This window comes from Acipenser ruthenus, chromosome 38 (genome assembly GCF_902713425.1).
Source record: "Acipenser ruthenus chromosome 38, fAciRut3.2 maternal haplotype, whole genome shotgun sequence".
In the NCBI taxonomy this organism is placed as follows: Eukaryota; Metazoa; Chordata; class Actinopteri; order Acipenseriformes; family Acipenseridae; genus Acipenser; species Acipenser ruthenus.
Window position 1 is genome coordinate 9,243,287 of NC_081226.1, and position 22,698 is coordinate 9,265,984.

The window sequence follows — 22,698 nt, forward strand, 5'->3', positions numbered from 1 at the left end:
GCATGCCAGCATATACCTCCTCACTTTAACCACTGACTATTTAAATAAATAAATAAATGCACTTTTTTTTTCAGCAGCTACTAAACAGAATCCTGTGTGCTGCCATGGACAGTGTGAAGATGGAATCTGTCCAGATTAAAGAGGAGTTCCCTGAACTTGAACCTGTCCCCATTAGAGTGGAGTTCTCTGGGCTGGCTTCCCTCCCCATTAAACAGGAGCTTTGTGAGATACAATTTGACAGCAGTCCGCTAGAGGTCTCTGAGATTAAAGCTGAGCACAATGAATTGGAGATCCCTCAGACAGAAGAACCCCTTCCTGTTATACAAGAGGAGGTGCTGGAAACTGTCTGTATTAAACAGGAGCCCCCTGAAGTAGAGTTTGAGCACATGGAACCAGTGAAGGAAGAATCCGAGGACTTCAAACCAAACATCCTTGAGCTGGAGCCTGTATGCCTGCGGGAGTGTAGCGTGGTGCTGGAGAGAATCTGCATGAGAGAGCAAGGCGCTGGAGAGGAAGGCTCTCCCAACAGCACGCAAGGAGGTGGAAAGGAAGACGGACGATCACATTCAGAATGCAGTCTAGCAGGTGAGTGACTCCCAGTAGCTGTGACATTGTCATTCTAGATTGTGTGATATCCACAGTGTGATTGAGAGGGAGGGAGGGAGCATGTAGGTTACATTACTAGCTGTTTGTTTTTCCTGTACCACTCCAACCAGTTCAAGATAGGTCTCACTACTGGTGAACTTTAAAAGCAGAGTCTTTACTGACTGCTTTTACACAAAGTAAAGGCTATAAGTTTAACTTCACTATTTTAAACTGGTGTATCCCAGTGCAAGCCCCCACAGCTGAAATTCACATGCTTTAATCCACTTCACCATCCAGCCACATGCCCGAAGCCTACAAGCAGTCTGTCTTACTTTCATTCCTGTTCATATTTTCCAGGTTCCAGTTCAGCAGCTAAAGCGAGGGCGGGCGGTGGAGAATATCCTGACTGTGGGAAAGGTTTCACCCAGTTAGGACATTTAAAAAAAACACAGAGAATTCACAGAGGAGAGAAACCGCATCACTGCTCTGACTGTGGGAAGAGTTTCAATCAGTTAAACAGCCTTGTTTCACACCAGCGAATTCACACAGGAGAGAGACCGTTTTGCTGCAGTGACTGTGGGAAGTGTTTCAGTCATTCAAGCAACCTGAAAAAACACCAGCGAATTCACACAGGAGAGAAACAGTATTGCTGCTCTCACTGTGGGAAGAGTTTCAGTCGGTCAGACAGCCTTGTTTCACACCAGCAAATTCACAAAGGAGAGAAACCGTATTGCTGCTCTGACTGTGGGAAGAGTTTCAGTCAGGCGGGAAACCTGAAAACACACCAGCGAATTCACACAGGAGAGAAACCGTATCACTGTTCTTTTTGTGGGAAGTGTTTCAGTCGGTCGCACAGCCTTGTTTCACATCAGCAAATTCACACAGGAGAGAAACCGTATTGCTGCTCTGACTGTGGAAAGAGTTTCCGTCAGTCAGGAGACCTGAAAACACACCAGCGAACTCACACAGGAGAGAAACCGTATATCTGCTCTGACTGTGGGAAGAGTTTCAGTAACTGGGAAAACATGAAAAAACACCAAAGAATTCACACAGGAGAGAAACCATATTGCTGCTCTGATTGTGGGAAGAGTTTCAGTCAGACGGTATACCTGAAAGCACACCAGCGAACTCACACAGGAGAGAAACCGTATCGCTGCTCTGACTGTGGGAAGTGTTTCATTCGGTCACACCACCTGAAAGCACACCAGCAAACTCACACAGGAGAGAAACCGTATTGCTGTTCTCATTGTGGGAAGAGTTTCAGTCGGTCAGAGAGCCTTGTTTCACACCAGCGAATTCACACAGGAGAGAAACCGTATCACTGCTCTGTCTGTGGGAAGAGTTTCAGTATTTCAGGAGACCTAAAAAAACACCAGCGAATTCACACAGGAGAGAAACCGTATTGCTGCTCTGACTGTGGGAAGAGTTTCAATCAGTCAAACAGCCTTATTTCACACCAGCGCATTCACACAGGAGAGAAACCGTATCACTGCTCTGTCTGTGGGAAGAGTTTCCGCGTTAAACAAAGCCTTCAAAACCACCAGCGAGTTCACAAAGGAGAGGAACCTTAAAGACTATGTTCTAGGGACGTGGTTTTGGTACATTTTTATGAACGTTTAAACATGCAGTGTCAACGTTTAAACATTTAAACCACGTCTACACACACACACTCTTTATATTGCATTCTGATGTATACTGACAGCCCTGGCTAGTATTTTCCAAGCAAAGAACCCCTGAATAAGAAAATAACGTTTTAACATCACAAAGACTTTACTACAAAGTGAAAAAAAAAAAAAACGTACACACCGAAGTATATATTGAAATCTTTCAATTTGAATGTTCTCTTCAATCAAACAATGGTTGTAATTGAAGTTGTCAGTGGAGATGGAACTATAAAATAGAAAGTGACCTGTGCTTACACTGGGAAAAAAAGAGTCACCAGGAAAAAATAATAGCACAGGATTTTGGAATTGTAGAGAGTACTGTGACTGATATTAAAAGGTCTGCCTCCCAGCTTTTTAAAGGCTGTAGTCTTTGATAGTAGGGTTTGCCTTTTAGAGAAATATATTGCTTGAGTACTTCCAGAGCATTACAATTTCAGAGTACTCGAATCTACCGCTGCTTGAAGACAAAACGCTTCCTTTTTATAATATGCAGCCTTACTCTGGTACCACAGCAGTTGGATACACAACGCATATGATGATAAATGAGACGCGGACACGTCACAAGGGGCTTCTCTGCTGTCAGTTTAACTCAGGCTGTCAATGCAGTCAGTGCCTGGGATCAGGAATATGCAGAAAGGAAACTATTCTGCACCTCATCTGATGGACGAGTCTGGAGAAATTGATAGCTTTGTGTGGGAAATGAGTTTCATTTAATGCCATCACGATTCTAAAACTAATAAAAAATGATAGTGTCCCATGGCTGTATTATGACATGAATGGCTGAATACTGCGTGACGTGTAGCTTTGCAATGTGCATTGTCCATGCTTGTATTTGTGCTGCTCTTGTAAACTGCCCTGAGTAATAGCAGTGTAGCAAGCATGTGTACGGATCTTAGGTACAGAAAGTCAAATTGTGTAATCTGAGTTCTAATGAGACTTGACTGTTCAATTAAACCTTGTGTGAGCTGATTGAATGATTTGATTAATATACAACAGGGCGACTTACAATTGTTGCAAGATATCACATTATTTTTACATACAATTACATTATTTTTTACACATTATTTTTACATACAATTACCCATTTATACAGCTGGGTTTTTACTGGAGCAATCTAGGTAAAGTACCTTGCTCAAGGGTTCAGCAGCAGTGTCCCCTACCTGGGATTGAACCCACGACCCTCCGGTCAAGAGTCCAGAGCCCTAACCACTACTCCACACTGTTGCCCTGTCCAGAGCCCTAACCACTACTCCACACTGTTGCCCTGTCCAGAGCCCTAACCACTACTCCACACTGCTGCCCTGTCCACAGCCCTAACCACTACTCCACACTGCTGCCCTGTCCAGAGCCCTGACCACTACTCCACACTGCTACCCTGTCCACAGCCCTCACCACTACTCCACACTGCTGCCCTGTCCAGAGCCCTCACCACTACTCCACACTGCTACCCTGTCCACAGCCCTCAGCACTACTCCACACTGCTACCCTGTCCAGAGCCCTCACCACTACTCCACACTGCTACCCTGTCCAGAGCCCTCACCACTACTCCACACTGCTACCCTGTCCAGAGCCCTCACCACTACTCCACACTGCTACCCTGTCCAGAGCCCTCACCACTACTGCCCTGTCCAGAGCCCTCACCACTACTCCACACTGCTGCCCTTAACTATAAACAACGTGTAACAACAATCGCTTTGACACAAGAAAGACATAAACTAACAAAACATCAAAGGACTGTGAGTTTTAAGAGGCAGTGTAGGATTGAAAACTTTGTTGCGGAGAGGAGAGTTTCTGTACTGGACACTTCAACAGATTGAGTTTCCAAACCAGCGGACCAAAAGTCTAAGCTTCAAGGAACCGCTGAGTATAATTCCAGTTGTATTTTCCTTTCATGGAACTAAATTAATTAATTGTAACACATTCACAGCTACGGTCGGCTGTGAAATAGCCTGGACTCAAAATCGCGACGTCCAGACTATAGAGCGCATCCTGCACTCTACGTGGAGCGCCTTTACTGGATGCACCACTCAGGAGCCCCAAATGTGATATAATCTAAGATCGTCTGCATTATCTCAGATTTACTCTGTGTTTGCATGTGGGCGTGTGTGTGAGAGTGAGTTACTAGCTACATCACAGCCTGCTTGCTGTTGAAGCTGGGCCGGGTGTGTGAGGAGACAGGCCATGTCATATTTCAATTGCCTGGATACTGAAGTAAACTGCAGCTACGTTTCAGCATGAATGTGACCCTAACAGTGCACCTTGTTCAACCTTGACCTCTGTACACCAGAAGCTGTTTTATTCATCAAGTATGTTTACGTAAATTTAAAGCAGCATTGTCTGTGTTGATGATTATATATAAGTCTATTGATTTGATTATCAAACAAGCCTTGCATTTTTTTTGCCCCGCCCAAAGTGCTAAACTAAAAATTCTCCGACAGGATTGAAAATCCGGGTTTTTCCAAGTTATTCCACAGCAAGAGGATTCCTGTGATCCTTGTTCATGACATGGAAAGTTTAACAGTGCATCCTTTCGATGTGTTTGATTGGTGGTGCAGCAGTATGGGTGAAAACAGACTGAATGGCCTTGCCCTGCTATATGTCCACAGAGACAAGGAGGTGTCCTGGGAGGAAGTGTTACAGCGTTTCAGTAGATCAGGTCATAGGAGGATTGGCAAACTCTGTATTTAAAGTAAAGCCTTCTAAATCATGGCAGCATACAGTCTCAGCAGTCCGATCAGACTAAGCACTAGTATCAGCAATCTTACCAGTCCCAGCAGTGTCAGCACCAGTCTTACCAGTCCCAGCAGTGTCAGCACCAGTCTTACCAGTCCCAGCAGTAGCTGCACCAGTCTTACCAGTCCCAGCAGAGTCAGCACCAGTCTTACCAGTCCTAGCAGAGTCAGCACCAGTCTTACCAGTCCCAGCAGTGTCAGCACCAGTCTTACCAGTCCCAGCAGTGTCAGCACCAGTCTTACCAGTCCCAGCAGTGTCAGCACCAGTCTTACCAGTCCCAGCAGTGTCAGCACCAGTCTTACCAGTCCCAGCAGTAGCTGCACCAGTCTTGCCAGTCCCAGCAGTGTCAGCACCAGCAATGAAGGTATATTGTAAGTCGCCCTGGATAAGGGCGTCTGCTAAGAAATAAATAATAATAATAATAATAATAATAATAATAATAATAATAATAATAATAATAATAATAAACATTTCTTCATATCGCTTTGGAGTTTGCATAAATAGTCTTCAGGCTTTATAACATGATAGATATCACCTTCCTATCATAGACAGGATATGCAGGGTGTTTTAGACAAAAAAAATTGCCTCAGTAAAAATCTGTTCTTAGCTGCGCCCCTGATACACACACACACACACACACACACGTGTTTTGCTGTTGTGAATTTTTATAAACACATATTGATGGAAAACGATTATTACTTTGCTCTGTAGATGGTTCGGACGTTAGACATCACTGGTAAATAAATGTTAATAAATAAATAAAATAAAGGCTGCCATGTTATTGTAAACGCAATGTCCAATCCTTTAACATCCAACCAGTTAGTTCAGATCAGTCACAGATTTCCACTGATATGAAATCCTCATTTTATTGGACGTACGCAATGCCTCAGCTGTAAAAGCCGATGCAAAAAAATCTATTTTAGTAATATAATCAAATGAAGAACTAAGAATGGCAGTATACCAATCCGGTATACATTATAGCCAATGAAACGCCCATTCAAAGCGTTTCTATCCGCAGCAGACTCGGTACACTGGGCTGAGTGTGCTCCTATCTAAGCCCCGATCTAAGCCCCGCACACACCGGGTCCGATCCTTCTTTCTCTCATCCTTGGGACGATGCAGGGGTTTCTGTTCTGCACACAAACCCTCTAGGCTGAGACACTGTTAGGAGCATGCGCACAAAATCCATCCGGGATCACTGTCCTGCTGGCGTTTCAAACACACAGCGTCGTTTCTCAAACAGGGTTACATAAACACTGAGCCGTGCAGAGGGGTTTTTTTAGTTAAACGATATTGCATAGCAGTTTTTAAAGCGTAGACGATTTAAAAAAGGTAAGTTGCATTAGTATTAATTTTAATTGAAGGTTTTTTTGTTCGCGACGCACGGGTGTATGGCAGACGCTTTGTTTGCTAAATGAACAGGCATGACGTCATCAACAAGACCGAGTCCATTTAAAATGTAACAATTCAACTAAAAGTCGCCGGGGAAATGAATACAGAATCAGGTAACGATGATTTTGTGTTTTAATATTATTGACAACACCTGTGAGGGCTGGTTACTTTTTTGAGGTGCTGGCACACTACCGATATACCACTGTGTGTACACTGATAAACGAGAGACGCGTAATTGACTGTATTGATTATCGGTTAAAACTCGACACTCCACGGAGATGCCGTTTAGTGTCGACTTAACCAGTGAGCCATGGCATTAGCATGCATGTAACAGAAACAGAAACCCGAGATGGAATTGTTTTCCTGTAACTCACTGAAGAGGCCCATCTGTTATTTTTTGTAATCCATGGACACCCTTGTGATGCTGATATTAAAGAAGACGAGGTTCAGCAGGACAGTTCGTTTTATTTAACGCAGTGTTTCAGTGCTGTACAGACCTTCTGTGTCGTTGTCTGTTTCTCCAGTTTCTCTGAGATGTACCAGCTTTACATTTTTTTGTTATTTTGTTGATCATTAATGAACATTTCTGTACTGTGGGTATTGTCGTGATAAATGTACTATATAATCAAACGAATCGAGTCAGTGACATGAATCAAACTGCACAGCACTAATTTTCATAAAAAGAGGTTTACTCAGCGCGCCTATCAGTGGATAAAGCCTGGTCTCCATGCGCAGTAATAAAGCATCCCTTTAATGCACGCATGCTGAGTTTACCAGAAAAAAGCACTCGAGAACTGGACCGTGAATTCATTTAAGAGTAACCCACATGAATCAAACTTAATGTATTTATTTACTCTCCACAGAAAACGTTTTTTTTTTTTATTTAGAAGAAACAGAAATAAAATGTTTTTCTTTTACAACGAAGAAACTACATGGCTCTGAAATAGGTAGACCTACATGAAAATTCATTAAAAGCAGGTGTTTTTTCTTTATTAAAGGTTCATATTAACACACATTTTTGAGAAGGAACATTTCTTTAAATGAAGTGCTTTTTAAAACTTGGGGCACGGTAGTTTTGGGAGTTCAAGGTGTTTGAAGACTCTGGGTCAATCTCTCTCTAAATGGTGAGAAATGGCAATCTGTCTGCTATGGTAAAGGGGGTTGTAAATCACCCAGGCTCCTCAGGTGTAGTATGCTGGCAAGAGTCACCTGAAAACCAAATCAGACTAGAATTTGGGACATTATATGAAAAGCAAAGCATCCCAGAACCCTGAGAACGAGCAGCCTGTGTATGTAAAACTGAGATTACATTACAGAGAAATGAATGAATCCTGTAACGAAACTGTAATAGCAGTCAGGATATGTATTTGCTATTAAAATAAATCACGCAAATGATTATAGATATGTGCCATTTGAAGCGAAAAAGTGAAATCACCACAGAAAGCCAATTCCTCCATTCATGCATAACTTATGATAATTTATATAAAGTAATAATCACCCATAGTTTGTTATACTAGTACAGCAAAATACCATATTCTGTTTTAATTGCAAGGTTCTGGAAAGCAGATCTCTCTCTCTCTCTCTCTCTCTCTCTCTCTCTCTCTCTCTCTCTCTCTCTCTCTCTCTCTCTCTCTCTCTCTCTCTCTCTCTCTCTCTCTCTCTCTCTCTCTCTCTCTCTCTCTCTCTCGCTCTCTCTCTCTCTCTCTCTCTCTCTCTTTCAAATTCAAATTGGCTTTATTGGCATGACAATAAAAATAATTGTGTTGCCAAAGCACATACATGGCATAACCAACTCAAATATACAGACAAATAATTTTTCTTAATACTAACAGTATCCCTCCTCCCTCTATATTAATACAGTAAACAGAATCCCTCCCTTCCCCTCTATATCAAACAGTACCCCCTTCCCCCTCTATATTAAACAGAATCCCCCTCCCTCCCTCTATTAAACAGAATCCCCCCTCCCTCAATTAAACAATACCCCCTCCCTCCCTCCCTCCCTCTTTCTATATTAAACAGAATCCCTCCCTCCCTCCCTCTCTCTTTTCCCTCTCTAGTGTGACGTGTTCACGGTCTGTCCCTCAGGCTATGACAGGTCTCCACGTATTGACCAGCCAGTCTGGCTGTGTGTTTGTCTTCCCCCAGCAGGATTGACAGCTTCTGGGTATCACACATTTTTGGGAATTCTGGGACTAAATCACAGAATTTGGGGAAGAAAATGTCCCTTATGTTTTTATATTTTTCACAGTGTGTCAGGAAGTGAATCTCTGTCTCGACCTCTCCTGTCTCACAGTGACCACAGTGCCTGTTCTCCCTGGCCAGCCAGGTTTGCCTCTGTCGGCCTTTTTCAATGGCCAGGTTGTGGTCACTGAGCCGGTATTTGGTCAGGATCTGCCTCTGCTTTGTGTTTCTGACAGTTACCAGGTATTCTGCCAGGGTGTAATTTCTATTTAGGGTCCGATAGCACTCTAGTTTGTTTTGTGTTTTAGTGTTTGTATCCCAATGGTCCAGATAGGAGTGTTTCAGGTGTTTTATAATTTGGTTGACACTAATTGGAATTGTTTTTGCAGTGCTGTCCTGAAGCTGACTGATGTCAGTGTTGCTCAGCTCAGTGAGCTTCAGGACCAGCTGGCCGAGGGGACTCTTTTCTGGGCTGAGCTCTTGGTATTGCAGGGCTTTATGATGGAGTGAGTTTGGGTCACTAGTTTTTAGATGAATCCAGTATTTTAATGCTCTTTTTTGGATGTTAATAATCAATGGATAAAGGCCTAATTCAGCCCTGCATGCATTGTTTGGTGTTTTTCTTTGTAATCTCATGATGTTTTTACAGAACTCTGCATGCAGGGTTTCTGTGGGGTGTTTGTCCCATTTTGTGTAGTCCTGGTTGGTGATTGGACCCCACACTTCACTGCCATAGAGAGCAATTGGCTGAATTACACTTTCAAAAATTTTGAGCCAAATTTTGACGGGGGGATTTATATTGTAGAGCCTCCTCTTTATGGCATAAAAAGCCCTGCGTGCTTTCTCCTTTAGTGCATTCACTGCTAGGTTAAAGCTCCCTGATGCACTGATGGTCAGACCCAGGTATGTGTAGCTGCTGGTGTGCTCTAGGGTGGTGTTACCTAGAGTGAAGTGGTACTTATTTCCCTGAGATCTGGCTTTCTTCTGGAATATCATGACTCTGGTCTTGTTCATGTTTACTGCCAGGGCCCAGGTCTGACAGTACTGCTCTAGCAGTGCCAGGCTCTGCTGCAGCCCCTGCTCTGTGGGTGACAGCAGGACCAGGTCATCTGCATAGAGCAGAAACTTGACTTCAGTGTCATGTAGAGTGAGGCCAGGGGCTGCAGACTGCTCCAACACTGTGGCCAGCTCATTGATATATATGTTGAACAGTGTTGGGCTCAGACTGCAGCCCTGTCTCACCCCACGCCCTTGTGTGAAGAATTCTGTTCTTTTGTTGCCAATTTTCACACCACACTTATTTTCTGAGTACATCGATTTTATGATGTCATAGACTTTACCCCCTACACCACTTTGAAGAAGTTTTAGAAATAGTCCTTTATGCCAAATTGAATCAAATGCCTTTTTAAAGTCTATAAAGCAAGCGAATATTTTTCCTTTATTAGTTTGATGGACGTGTTTATTGATTAGGGTGTGTAGGGTGTAAACATGATCAGAAGTGCGGTGTTTTGGTAGAAATCCAATCTGACTCTTACTCAGGACACTGTGTTCGGTAAGGAAGGCCAGTATCCGGGCGTCAATGATACTGCAGAACACCTTCCCCAGATTACTGCTCACACAGATGCCCCGGTAGTTATTGGGGTCGAATTTGTCTCCACTTTTATATATGGGTGTTATAAGCCCTTGGTTCCAGGTCTCAGGGAAATACCCAGCTCTCAGTACAAGATTGAGGAGTTTGAGCAGGGCCTCCTGCAGCTTGGGGCTGCTGTGTTTGAGCATCTCGGCGTTGATGCTGTCAGGTCCACTTGCTTTTTTTTATTTGAGGGCCTTGAGTTTATCACTCGGCTCCTCCACCGTGATTGGGGTGTCGAGGGGGTTCTGATTGTCCTTAATACAGGATTCTAAATTTTTTAGTTTTTCACAAATGGCATTTTGAGTTTTTTGTTCTTTGTTTTGTATTTCTTTGTAAAGGTTTTCAAAATGTTTTTTCCAAATGTTTCCATTTTGGATGGCCAATTCTTCTTTTTTTGTTGAATTTAGGTTGTTCCAGGTTTCCCAAAAATGATTTTGGTTTATTGACTCCTCAATTTCGCTGAGTTGTTTATTAATATGGTCTTGTTTTTTATTTCTTAGGGTGTGTTTGTATTGTTTCAGTGCCTCACAGTATCTGAGACGTAAATCTGGGCTGTCTGGATCTTTATGTTTTTGATTGGATAGCTGTCTTAGTTTTTCCCTTCTAGTTTTACATTCTTCATCAAACCACTTTTCTTTGAATTTATTCTTTTGGTTGTTTTTTCCGATTTACTATTTTTAATTTAGATTTTTCTGCTGCTTTTCTAAATATGTTATTCAAATCTTTTACAGCCAGAGTTACTCCTGTTTTTGTGTGTTGATACTGTGTGTTTTGAAATGTGTGTATTAGGGTTTCTATTTCATTGGTGCCAATTGCTTCTTTGTATATTTCTGTGCTGTTTGGAGCCCATCTGTAGGAATGGTTTAGATTGTACAGCTTACAGGGCTGTGTCTGTGTGTTGTTGATCTGCTCTGTTCTTTTTATGAACACAGTGATTTGACTGTGATCTGACAGGGGGGTTTGTGGTCTGACAGTGAATGCATTAATAAAGGAGGGGTCCAGGTCAGTGATGGCATAGTCCACCACACTGTTACCAAGAGCTGAGCTGTATGTAAACCTACCTAAAGAGTCCCCTCTGATCCTGCCATTCATGATATATAGGCCTAGGCCTTGACAGAGATTCAATAATTGTCTCCCATTTTTATTTACCACACTGTCATGGCTATTCCTGTTTGTGGTCATGTGCGTGTGGTATAGAGGGGATTGTCCGAATATGTGGCTGTTCCCCTGTGAGTTCATGAAGTCAGGCAGAGTGCCTGTTCTGGCATTAAAGTCACCGCAGAGCAGCACACTTCCCTGGGCCTGGAAGTGGCAGATCTCTGTCTGGAGATCATGGAAGGTGTCTTCCTTGTAATAAGGGGAGTCCGATGGGGGGATGTAGGCTGCACACAGGTAGATATCTGTTTGGCAGGTGACAATGCTATTACTCATTTTTAGCCACAGGTGGGTCTCTCCTGTTCTTATTGGTCTAATAGAGTCGGTGAGCTCCTCTCTGTACCACACAATGATCCCCCCTGAGTCTCTGCCACGTTTTACGTGTGAGTGTTTCAGGGAGGGCACTATAATCTCCCTGTAGCCTGAGGGACAGTGAGTGGACACATCAGCACGGCACCACGGCACCAGAATAATTATATCTATGTTATTTATATTTCTGATGAATTCAGGGTCTGTGCTCTTCAGCCCAAACACTGACGAACACAAACCCTGAATATTCCAGGAGCTAGTTGTAAGCGATCTCATATTTATAATTTAAGCTATTTATAATTATTATCTAGAATAAAATATAATGTCAGAAACATTGAACACAAATCAGTAACATGTTTTACACTATTAAGTATTTTCTTATTATTTGTATTATTTTCTTATTCTAATTATTATTATTAGTTGTACATTTCTTTTCTAATACATTTAGAGTGGGGTGTACTTAGCTCATGATTTTGAAAATTAAGTTCAGGAGCTGCCGTATCTCCCCCATCTCAGAGCTGGCTAGGGTCCTTGGTTTGGAAGCAGCTGCTGCATAGCTGTGTTGCTGCTGCTCTGTCTGACTGCTGTGCTGGAGCTGCTGCTGTTCCTGGATCCCTCTGGGCTGGGCTCTGTTGGGCTGGGTCCCTCTGGGCTGGGCTCTGCTGGGCTGGGTCCCTCTGGGCTGGGCTCTGCTGGGCTGGGCTCTTCTGGGCTGTTGTAGTGTGTGCTGCCGGTGTCCAGGCTGCAGAGGCTGGTGTTCTTGGGGGGGTCTCCTCGTAAGCACAGGGCTGCGCTGTCCTTGGTGGTGGTCCGGTGTGCTCCTGTTTCGGGGGTGGCTGGCGGGGTCTCGGCCCATGGCAGTGTCCTTTAGGTTTTTGGCGAAGATCCTAACGCCTTCCTGGTCGAGGTGTACATGGTCGTACAGGTGCAGCGTGCTCAGGGTGGGGTGGTGTGCCAAGTGGACATTAGGCAGAAGGGCACAGCCTCTGGAGATGTCACTGTTGATCCTCTGAATAGTGTGCTGGGGGACGTCCTCTCTGGGCAGCAGGGTGGAGATCACTATCTTCGCACCAGGGAACTCCTTTGTGGCCTTCTCCGCTACTCTCCTTACCGACTCGGCCACATCTTCCCCCTGAGAGCCCAGGTCGTTGGTGCCAGTGTGGATGATAATGTGCTCGGGGTCTCTCAGGGTCGACTGGCACAGCAGCTGGAGCGCCCTTTCTGTAGTTGGGCACCAGAATTTTGCTACCCGGCTGCTGGGGAAGAGTCTTCGCTGGTTCAAGTACTTCCCGTTGGAGTCGATAAGAATGGCTACCTTGGAGCTGTATATTTTATTAGCCTGTCTACTCGAGGGAGTCTGTGTCTCTGGGGCAGTGTGTGTGATGTGGGAGGGAGGGGCAGTGTGTGTGGTGGGGGAGTGGGGGGTAGTGTGTGTGGTGGGGGGGAGTGTCTCACTGTCGGGGTGTGCTGGGGGAGTGGGGTGTGTGTTTGGATCAGTGTGTGTGGTGGGGGAGTGGGGGGCAGTGTGTGTGGTGGGGGAGTGGGGGGTAGTGTGTGTGGTGGGGGGGAGTGTCTCACTGTCGGGGTGTGCTGGGGGAGTGGGGTGTGTGTTTGGATCAGTGTGTGTGGGATGATGTGGTGTGTGTATCGGTGTCGGTGTCAGTCACACAGGCCCCGCTTGCTGTAGCTCCTGTGTTCTTGGGCTGGCTGTGGTGTTGCTGTTCTGGGTGGGGGGGAGGAGGTGTGACTCTGAGTAGCTGCTCTCTCAGGCTCTGTATGCTCCTCTCTTTGCGCTGCAGCTCCTCTCTCAGCTTGGCCAGCTCGTTTCTCAGGGCCTCGTTGTCCTGCCGCAGCTCTCCCATCTCAGCTCCCAGCTCCCTGATGGAAGCCCTGGCCTCGTTCCTCACCTGCCTCACCTCGTCTCTTATCTGCTGCACGAGGTCGTTCTCTGTCAGGGTGAGCTCCTTGAATTCTGCAAACTCCACCTCCAGCAGTGAGAGGCATTCCTTCAAGTGCTGCACTGTGCTGGGCAGTCTGGGGGTGAGCGGGGGGTGCGGGGGGCTGCAGTGGGGGAGCTGCAGGGGGCTGTGTCTGCAGTGTGGGGGCTGCAGGGGGCTGTGTCTGCGGTGTGGGGAGCTGGCTGCTGTTCTGGGTCTAGTACCTCTGGATTTTTTTTCTCCTTCTCAGCCAGTTCTTTTAGAGCCTGGAAATCTTTCTCGAATAGTTCTAGGCTGGCCTCAGTTCCCTGAATCATAATAGTGCCATTATAAAACACATTGATGCTGAGCCTTGTGCTGTCAGGGTCAGTTTCATCTCCTATACGCAGTTGCCTTCCTTTGCAAATCCCTCCCAGCTTGATATTACTATGTGCTGTGCAGAGGGCTGTGTATAGAACAGCAGGTTGGTTTTGGTCCTCTTGCCCCCAGCCAGGCTGCAGTCTGCTATCAGTGTCTCTGGGGACTCCTTCATTAGCTTGTTCTTATACAGCTTCTTTGCCTTTGCACTGGTGACCTCATCAGGGTATCGGATTACACTGCTAGTCTGGCCCCTCCCACTCTGCAGGTCTAAATTGATACATTTATCCATTCCGACCAACTGCCAAAAACCAACCGGTTTCAGCTGCTTTCAGTGACTGAGAGTTTTTAGCTATTAGGTTTTAGTTAATTTGTTATATTAAAAAGGCTTACCTTTTATTTTCCTCTTCAGTTCTTTTCTTTTTCTTTCTTTCTGTTTATTTCAATTTGTCTGTTTCTTTCTCTTTCTTTGTTTCTTTCTGTTTCTTTCTTTCTTTCTCTTTCTTTCTGTTTCTTTCTGTTTCTTTCTTTCTTTCTCTTTCTTTCTTGTTTAATTTTCCTGGAGGTCTTATTTCTTTTCCTCTTCAGTTCAGTTCTTTTCTTTTGCTTTCATTCTTTCTTTCTTTCTTTCTTTCTTGTTTAATTGTTTAATTTTTCCTGGATGTCTTATTTCTGTAGTAAAAGTTTTCCATTTGTTTTTTATTTGTTCTTACTGATTTATATTCTTAATTCTCACAATTAAATTTACTCTAGATTAACAATTTTTTAGTTTAAATTAAGAGCTCATCTTGCTGCTGCTGCTCTCTCTCTCTCTCTCTCTCTCTCTCTCTCTCTCTCTCTCTCTCTCTCTCTCTCTCTCTCTCTCTCTCTCTCATATCACAATGTTAAAATGCCTCTAAGCTTTCGTTGACGTCATGTTCCTGTGTCGTATCTCGCAATGCAGTAATCGGAAATAAATGTTGATGGCGGACCGCTCTAAAAACATCTGTATTATCATCACCTGATTAAGGTGATGTCATAAGATCAGTTCATCCAATGAAAGACTGTGAGGTTTATGAGCAAATGAGGCCTTGCAGTCCCGCCCCCAAATTGTCTTTAGACTGACTGTTCAAACAAGACGAGACTGGCTAAAGTAAACCAAAATCATTATTATTATTATTATTATTATTATTATTATTGCTGCTGTTGTTGTTTAACACGCACATCTGTAAAACTGAGTAAGGGTATTTTATTTATTTATTGTTTACAGTTACTTTACCATATTACAGGAATTACACACCAGCAGCAGTGAGCACTGAACGCTGTTCACCGTACCTGACCGTGTGTCACTGACGCTGGCATGCGTATCGGGTGCACCTTGACTGGTGGCTGGAAGCTGACAGCTGCACACCCTTGTTTTGAGTCTGCCTTGAATAAAGTCTGTGGTGATGTACTTGGAAGCTTACGCCCCTATTGTTGATGGACCTGGAAGCTGGCACAGGACCACCACAGCGGAGCCTCGACACGAGAGAGGCTCCGCGCCTGCAGGTACCCTCCTGGGTTTTTGTGGTATTCATAAATTGCACCGTGCGATTCTAGTTCTACGCTCAGTTTACAAACCTTGGAACAAACGGCACAGCAAGGCCTGGAGGCCGAGACTGAGCGCTGTGCTGTTTTTCTGTTTCATGCAGGAATACAAAAGTTTCTTTTTCTGTCTTTCAGCAGCCTGCTCTCTTTATTTGCCTGTGCCTGTGCAACACTATAAGAAGCGTGTGTGTGTGTGTGTGTGTGTGTGTGTGAGCGACTGCCTGTGCAACACTATAAGAAGCGTGTGTGTGTGTGTTTTCTCCTTTTAAAAACTACACTCTTGGGAGAATACAGTTCGTCCACGGGGCTAGGCTCTGCCGCATCTCTGCTGTTGAGTGATTCCACCAGCCGTCGTCTGGCAGCTGGATTGTTCCTTGTTTGTTTGGCTGCCGCTGCGTGTCCCCTGTCTGTTAGACTGCACAACCCTGCTTGTCTGGGTCGGCCTGTGGATTAGCTGCAGCACAGTTGTTTTAACAACAGCCAACCAGCCGTGTATTCCTCCACCCCTCTGTAAAGTAGACCTCGTCAGCTGCGTAGGCACACCCTCCTCACACACCTCGGTGAGTTGGGCCTTTTTCATAACAAACAATAGTGTGTTCTCCCCCAACTGTTTTTCACTGTATTTGCTGTTTGCTTTTCAGCTCTTTGGCCCTTGTGTCTCTCTGGTGTATGCTACACACTGACCAGGTGTTTGACCATGCGGTTTAGGTAGGCACCGGTGTGTAGCTGCCCCCCCCGGTGCTTTGGTACCTCGGTGCACGCTCTGCCCTCGGCACCTCGGTGCACGCTCTGCCCTCGGCACCTCGGTGCACGCTCAGCCCTCGGTCCACGCTCAGCCCTCGGCCCCTCGGTGCACGCTCAGCCCTCGGCCCCTCGGCGCACGCTCAGCCCTCGGTGCACGCTCAGCCCTCGGCCCCTCGGTGCACGCTCAGCCCTCGGCCCCTCGGCGCACGCTCAGCCCTCGGCACCTCGGTGCACGCTCAGCCCTCGGTGCACGCTCAGCCCTTGGCCCCTCGGTGCACGCTCAGCCCTCGGCACCTCGGTGCACGCTCAGTCCTCGGTGCACGCTCAGCCCTCGGCCCCTCGGTGCACGCTCAGCCCTCGGTGCACGCTCAGCCCTCGGCCCCTCGGTGCACGCTCAGCCCTCGGTGCACGCTCAGCCCTCGGCCCCTCGGTGCACGCTCAGCCCTCGGTGCACGCTCAGCCCTCGGCACCTCGGTGCACGCTCAGCCCTCGGCACCTCAGTGCACGCTCAGCCCTCGGTGCACGCTCAGCCCTCGGCCCCTCGGTGCACGCTCAGCCCTCGGTGCAGGCTCAGCCCTCGGCCCCTCGGTGCACGCTCAGCCCTCGGTGCACGCTCAGCCCTCGGCACCTCGGTGCACGCTCAGCCCTCGGTGCAAGCTCAGCCCTCGGCCCCTCGGTGCACGCTCAGCCCTCGGCCCCTCAGTGCACGCTCAGCCCTCGGCACCTCGGTGCACGCTCAGCCCTCGGCACCTCGGTGCACGCTCAGCCCTCGGCACCTCGTTGCACGCTCAGCCCTCGGCACCTCGGTGCACGCTCAGCCCTCGGCACCTCGGTGCACGCTCAGCCCTCGGCACCTCGGTGCACGCTCAGCCCTCGGTGCACGCTCTGCCCTCGGCACCTCGGTGCACGCTCAGCCCTTGGTACTTGGTCCCTTGGTGCACGCGGTGCCCCGTGCTTACAGTGTCCAGTGCACGCGTTGCTCACAACGCTCGGCGCACGTGCATACGGTGCTACACGGTACTCTGAGCACAGTCAGGGTTCTTCCCAGGAATTCTGTACAGCCGAGCGGTCGAACATTATAGCCGGGAGCACTTTTAACAGAAAAATAAACTTGCCTTTTACCTTAAGTATATAATACGACAAAGAATGGTTGTTCTTTTTTTATATTCTACATTTTTTTCATTACTGTTTTTTATTATGGTAACACAGCTGTCCTGTGGTTCCAAGATTCTTTTTTTTTTTTTTTTTCACCCAGCAACGCGCAAGTGGTCTAGTCTGCTACAAGCGCAATCAATCCTTATTGTTAAAGGCACAATAGCATGTGTAAGACGGACGGATCGGGTTTTTTCAGCCGGGTGGTGACAGCCACTTCACCGGGCATCCCGCCCGCCTGAAAAGCCCTGGGGAGAACCCTGATGGGGCACGCGGTGCCTGGTGCACTTGGCGCCCAGCGCACACAGTGCTAGTGCCTTGGTGCGTGTATCACCCTCGGCTCTCTGGTACACTAGGTGAAACCCGTGCACGCGGTCCTCGGTGTACGCAGTGCTCAGTGCACACGGTGTTTGGTGCACATAATGCTGATACGCTCGGTGCTCAGTGCACGTGGTGCGGACGGTGCTCGGTGCCCAGCACCTCAGTGCTGCAATGCACCATCCGCGCCCGGTGCTTATTGCTGTGGTACAGTGCTTGGTCACTCGGTGCGCACAGAGCCAATTGCACACAGCACTGCCACTCCAGGACAAGCACTCGCTCTGTGCAGTGCTTGGGAGTTCAACATGCCCGGGAAGATATGGGCAGAGAGGATATTTGCGACCAATGCGCGGCTTTTCAGCCCAGAATACATCGCCATAAGCTCAACAAGGCCATGGGGTTAGACTCCCAGACTAGAAGGGTGACACGTTCAAAACAAGCAAGGGACATTATTCACTTGAAGGAGCAGATGACACAGGTCCTTGAGCTTCTGTCTAGGCAGCAAGTTCCTGCGGTACCAATACAGGTCCCGGCCCCGCTGCTACCTGCACCAGCCCCGGCCACTGAGCCTCCCACGGGAGCCCAAGCCGAGCCTGAATCACAGCCACTGATGGCGGAGGAGGACACGCTAGCGTTAGCGGCCTCCTAGGATGACTCCTTCCCCACTGAGATGGAGGAAGAAAGGGAACTAGCGCCATCGACTGTGGCAGAACCCAGTTCAGAGGTTTATTTAGTTTCCGAATTTAGTTTCCCAGCGTTGCCCAACTCTTGCAGATCTTGCTTCTTGTAGATCCCCTGGACAGCACCGACAGAGCCCCGTCGGTCTGTATCCCGGATACAGGCAGCGGCTCCTGTGGTGCTACCCTTCCCACACGTTCCTGACTTCATGCAGCAAGTATGCTTCTTGTGTATTGAAGCAAGCCGCTAGGCTCGCTTCATTAGAGGACGCAGCGAAACTGGGGCTGGCAAGTTTCCCCCGGTGGACTCCACCATCGTGACCTTAGTTAAGGCTCCGCCTGTGGGTGGATTACCCAGAGGCCCTGTGTGCCCTAACCCTCAATGTAGGGTTACGGAGACACACTTAAAGAGAGCTTATGCAGCGGAAGCGCTGGCGACTCGCCTAGCTAACACGGTGAGTATTCTCACCTCTTACCTGGATGGCGTGCTCACGGAGCTCCACCTCATATCTAGTACACTGCTCCAGATGTCCGGCCTTCAAGGGCAAGCCCTAGGCTGAAGCCTGGCAAGCCTGGTGGTACCTCGCAGACAGCTATGGCTCTCGCAAGCTAGGGCACCTGATATGGATAAGGTGGCGTTATTGGATGTGCCAGTATCCCCTTGGCATACATTTGGTCTAGCTGTGGAGGAGGTCATACAGCGCTCCCTGTGGCAGCGCGAGGCATCTCGGCAGGTGGCCGCTCTGCTCCCTCCCCGCGGCCCGGAGCATGGTAGGTTGAGGCATTGGCAAGAACAGTCCGCAGCCGTCACAGTGGCGACTCCATCCTCGGGTGTGGAGCACATTTGGGAACGATTCGGGAAGGCACAGGTCGATCTCTTCACCCCTGTGGTACTCCCTCCACCGCTTATGCGGTCCACTCGGCGTCACCCCAGCCTACGAGTGGCCCAGAACGCTCCTATACACGTTCCCGCCAATAGCGTTACTCCCGGCCTTTCTCAAAAAGGTCTGGTTAGAGAAGACATCAATTCTCCTAGTGGCCCCCAGGTGGCCCAGGAGAATCTGGTTCTCGACCCTGTGCCAGCTCTTACAAGGTCAGCCTGGATCTCCTCAGTCAGGCAAGAGGCTCTCTTTGCCACCCGGAACCGGGCAGGTTCCAGCTATGGGTCTGGCCCCGGAGAGGGGCTGCTGGTTAGCCCTTGGGCTATCGGATGCTGTTGTGGATACATTGCAGAACGCTAGGGCAGATTCCACTAGGTCGATGTATGCCTACAAGTGGAAGTATTCCAGAACTGGTGTCTGACTAAGAGTCAAGACCCAGTCTCTTGACCCAAGACAGTTATCTTACAATTTCTGCAGGAACTGCTTGATGCTGATAGGTCACCTTCCACTTTTGAAGGTGTATTCAGTGGCTATTTCTGCGTGCCATTCCCCTGTGGATTCGGTATCTCCGAGTGGGCATTTTTTGGCTACCCGGTTTCTTGAAGGCATCTGGCGATGACGTCCTCTCCGAATGGAGCCTTGATGTTGTACTGGAGTTCAATCTTTTTGTAACCCTAAATAATAATATAATAATATAAACAAAATGATTGAATGAGCATGTGCAATATAAAGGCTGTTTCCTCAATATGAATTAAATACATTTCCATACAAGTATATAACAAAAAAACTGGGGTCTTTCACAATGTAACAAACCAATTGAACAATCCTGATAATACATCAAAGATGTTCTTAAAGTGCCCCTCAGTGCACGCTCAGCCCTCGGCACCTCGGTGCACGCTCAGCCCTCGGCACCTCGGTGCACGCTCAGCCCTCGGCACCTCGTTGCACGCTCAGCCTATTACTATCTTTGTGGGGACATTTTCTCAAATTTTGTCCGCACATTTATAGTAATACCTGCCCACACAGACATTTCATACAGAAGCAAACAATCTGACTTGGGTTTGAGGAACTGTACAGGGAGATGTATATTGTAGCGCGTGTTTCTCTTTTCTTTGGCACTTGTTGCTGTTTTCTTTCTTATTTTTTCTAATCTCTGACACATCACAAGAGATGGATCATGATGATGGTAGATCGTTCATGGACGATTATATTCAGCAGGGTCAAGGTAGGATGTTTACAGCAATCTGTCTCGAATGTCTAACTATTTTTAACATGTCAAAAATACATAGCTGAAAGGACTTTTTAAAATAAGTAGGCTTCCATATAGATGTCCTGTAGTTGGTTTTGTTGGTACAGTACTATATTTTCGACAGAAGTATTTTAATTCAGAACAATATGATTATGAAAGTATCACTTGTCAGATGAGACGACACGTGGATTGTAATACAGCACACACTTTTAAATCTGATATGTATTGTAGCAGTATGTAAAATGCCCTGTTAACGACCCAGCAGAAAAATGAAATGAAAATGTTACCCAAGCACAGAACTGTGTAAAACATAAAAGGCAATGCAATTTAGCAAAAGTATCCAAAGTCAGTATTAAAAATTGCAGAATATAGTGCTTGATAAGACCCTATTGTCACAGTTCACTTGCAAATGAAAATGCACAAAAGCAACTAAAGATCACAGATTAAATATAAATAAAATGCATGACTGTATGTAAAGCTGTTGTGATTAACTGATTAACTTTTACATTACCGTAGCTTGCCTCTTCACTTTGTTTTGGCTGTATTTTCGTCAGGTTATGATAAATGTGTAAATGCACAATAAAGACTGATTTCCATTTGAATGTATATTAGATTACTGTTTAGAAAACACAGTCTTAGTCTACAAAATATTGTAGATCTTTAATTACTTCAAGTCTAATCTACAATGTAATTTGCAAAGAATGTAAATCAAATAAATATGGTTATAAACTGCACATTGTTAATTTATTTTCGAAATTGTGCTGGAGTGACAAATACGGCTAGGAGACACTATTTGGCAGGGACAAATTTATTTCCATCACAACCGAACCTTTCAAAACAAACCGCTGTTGATATTTCTCTTTCTACTCCAGATCCTGTTGTTTTCAGGGTAATCAGCAGAGTGAATCCTTGCGGGGGAGATTCTTTGCTCTTGTCCAGATATTGAAGGTCCTGGCTGATGAGAAGTTTGCTGGTTTAGTTGGGGCTTGGTTCAGACTTCTTTTTGTAGGTCTGATGTGTTTGTGTTGTAGAAACTGTCAGAATCGGGATTCCTCAGTCTTGGAATGCTTTGGCTGGCGTAGATTACACAAAAATAAAAGAGACGAAAGTTCAACACAGAACATGTTAGTAGGATTTGACTGGTACGATTTCCAACACACGCAAGTCTGCATGAAATTCACGGGTACAGCGACCTGCAGGGGCAGTGCTTCCGGAGAATAAGGGTTGTTTTGGTCAAAATAAGAGTTCCGGGTAGGTTGTTCTGTATCAGTGTAACATCTATGTCATTTTTCCCCCTAGAGTGTGTGTGTGTTTTTCTTTCTTTTTTTTTCTTTTGCCGATATGCCATACCATCCTTTTTTCTTACCGGTATGCATGCCAGCATGTACCTCCTCACTTTAACCACTGACTCTATTTAAATAAATAAATAAATGCACTTTCTTTTCCAGCAGCTACTAAACAGAATCCCGTGTGCTGCCATGGACAGTGTGAAGATGGAATCTGTCCAGATTAAAGAGGAGTTCCCTGAACTTGAACCTGTCCCCATTAGAGTGGAGTTCTCTGAGCTGGCTTCCCTCCCCATTAAACAGGAGCTTTGTGAGATACAATGTGACAGCAGCCAGCCAGAGGTCTCCGAGATTAAAGCTGAGCACAATGAATTGGAGATCCCCCAGACAGAAGAACCCCTTCCTGTTAAACAAGAAGAGGTGCTGGAAACTGTCTGTATTAAACAGGAGCCCTCTGAAGTAGAGTTTGAGCACATGGAACCAGTGAAGGAAGAATCTGATGACTTCAAACCAAACATCCTTTACCTGGAGCCTGTATGCCTGCGGGAGTGTAGCGTGGTGCTGGAGAGAATCTGTGTGAGAGAGCAAGGCGCTGGAGAGGAAGGCTCTCCCAACAGCATGCAAGGAGGTGGAAAGGAAGACGGGCGCTCCCATTCAGAATGCAGTCTAGCAGGTGAGTGACTCCCAGTAGCTGTGACATTGTCATTCTAGATTGCGTGATATCCACAGTGTGGTTGAGAGGGAGGGAGGGAGCATGTAGGTTACATTACTAGCTGTTTGTTTTTCCTGCACCACTCCAACCAGTTCAAGATAGGACTCACTACTGGTGAACTTTAAAAGCAGAGTCTTTACTGACTGCTTTTACACAAAGTAAAGGCT

At 46.5% G+C, this 22,698-nt stretch overlaps 1 protein-coding gene and 1 pseudogene across 1 annotated transcript in view; both read left to right on the forward strand.

The window, feature by feature from the left end:
• LOC131706924 (uncharacterized) overlaps positions 1 to 3,400 on the forward strand; it is a 32,857-nt gene extending 29,457 nt beyond the window's left edge. Inside the window, exons 7-8 of the mRNA XM_059008869.1 lie at positions 81 to 585; positions 943 to 3,400. Coding sequence (XP_058864852.1) covers positions 81 to 585; positions 943 to 2,156 — 1,719 coding nt within the window. The 3' untranslated portion in view covers positions 2,157 to 3,400. The remainder of the gene's footprint in view (positions 1 to 80; positions 586 to 942) is intronic.
• The window catches only part of LOC131707000 (zinc finger protein 271-like), a 63,514-nt pseudogene that overhangs the window by 20,558 nt on the left and 20,258 nt on the right, over positions 1 to 22,698 (forward strand).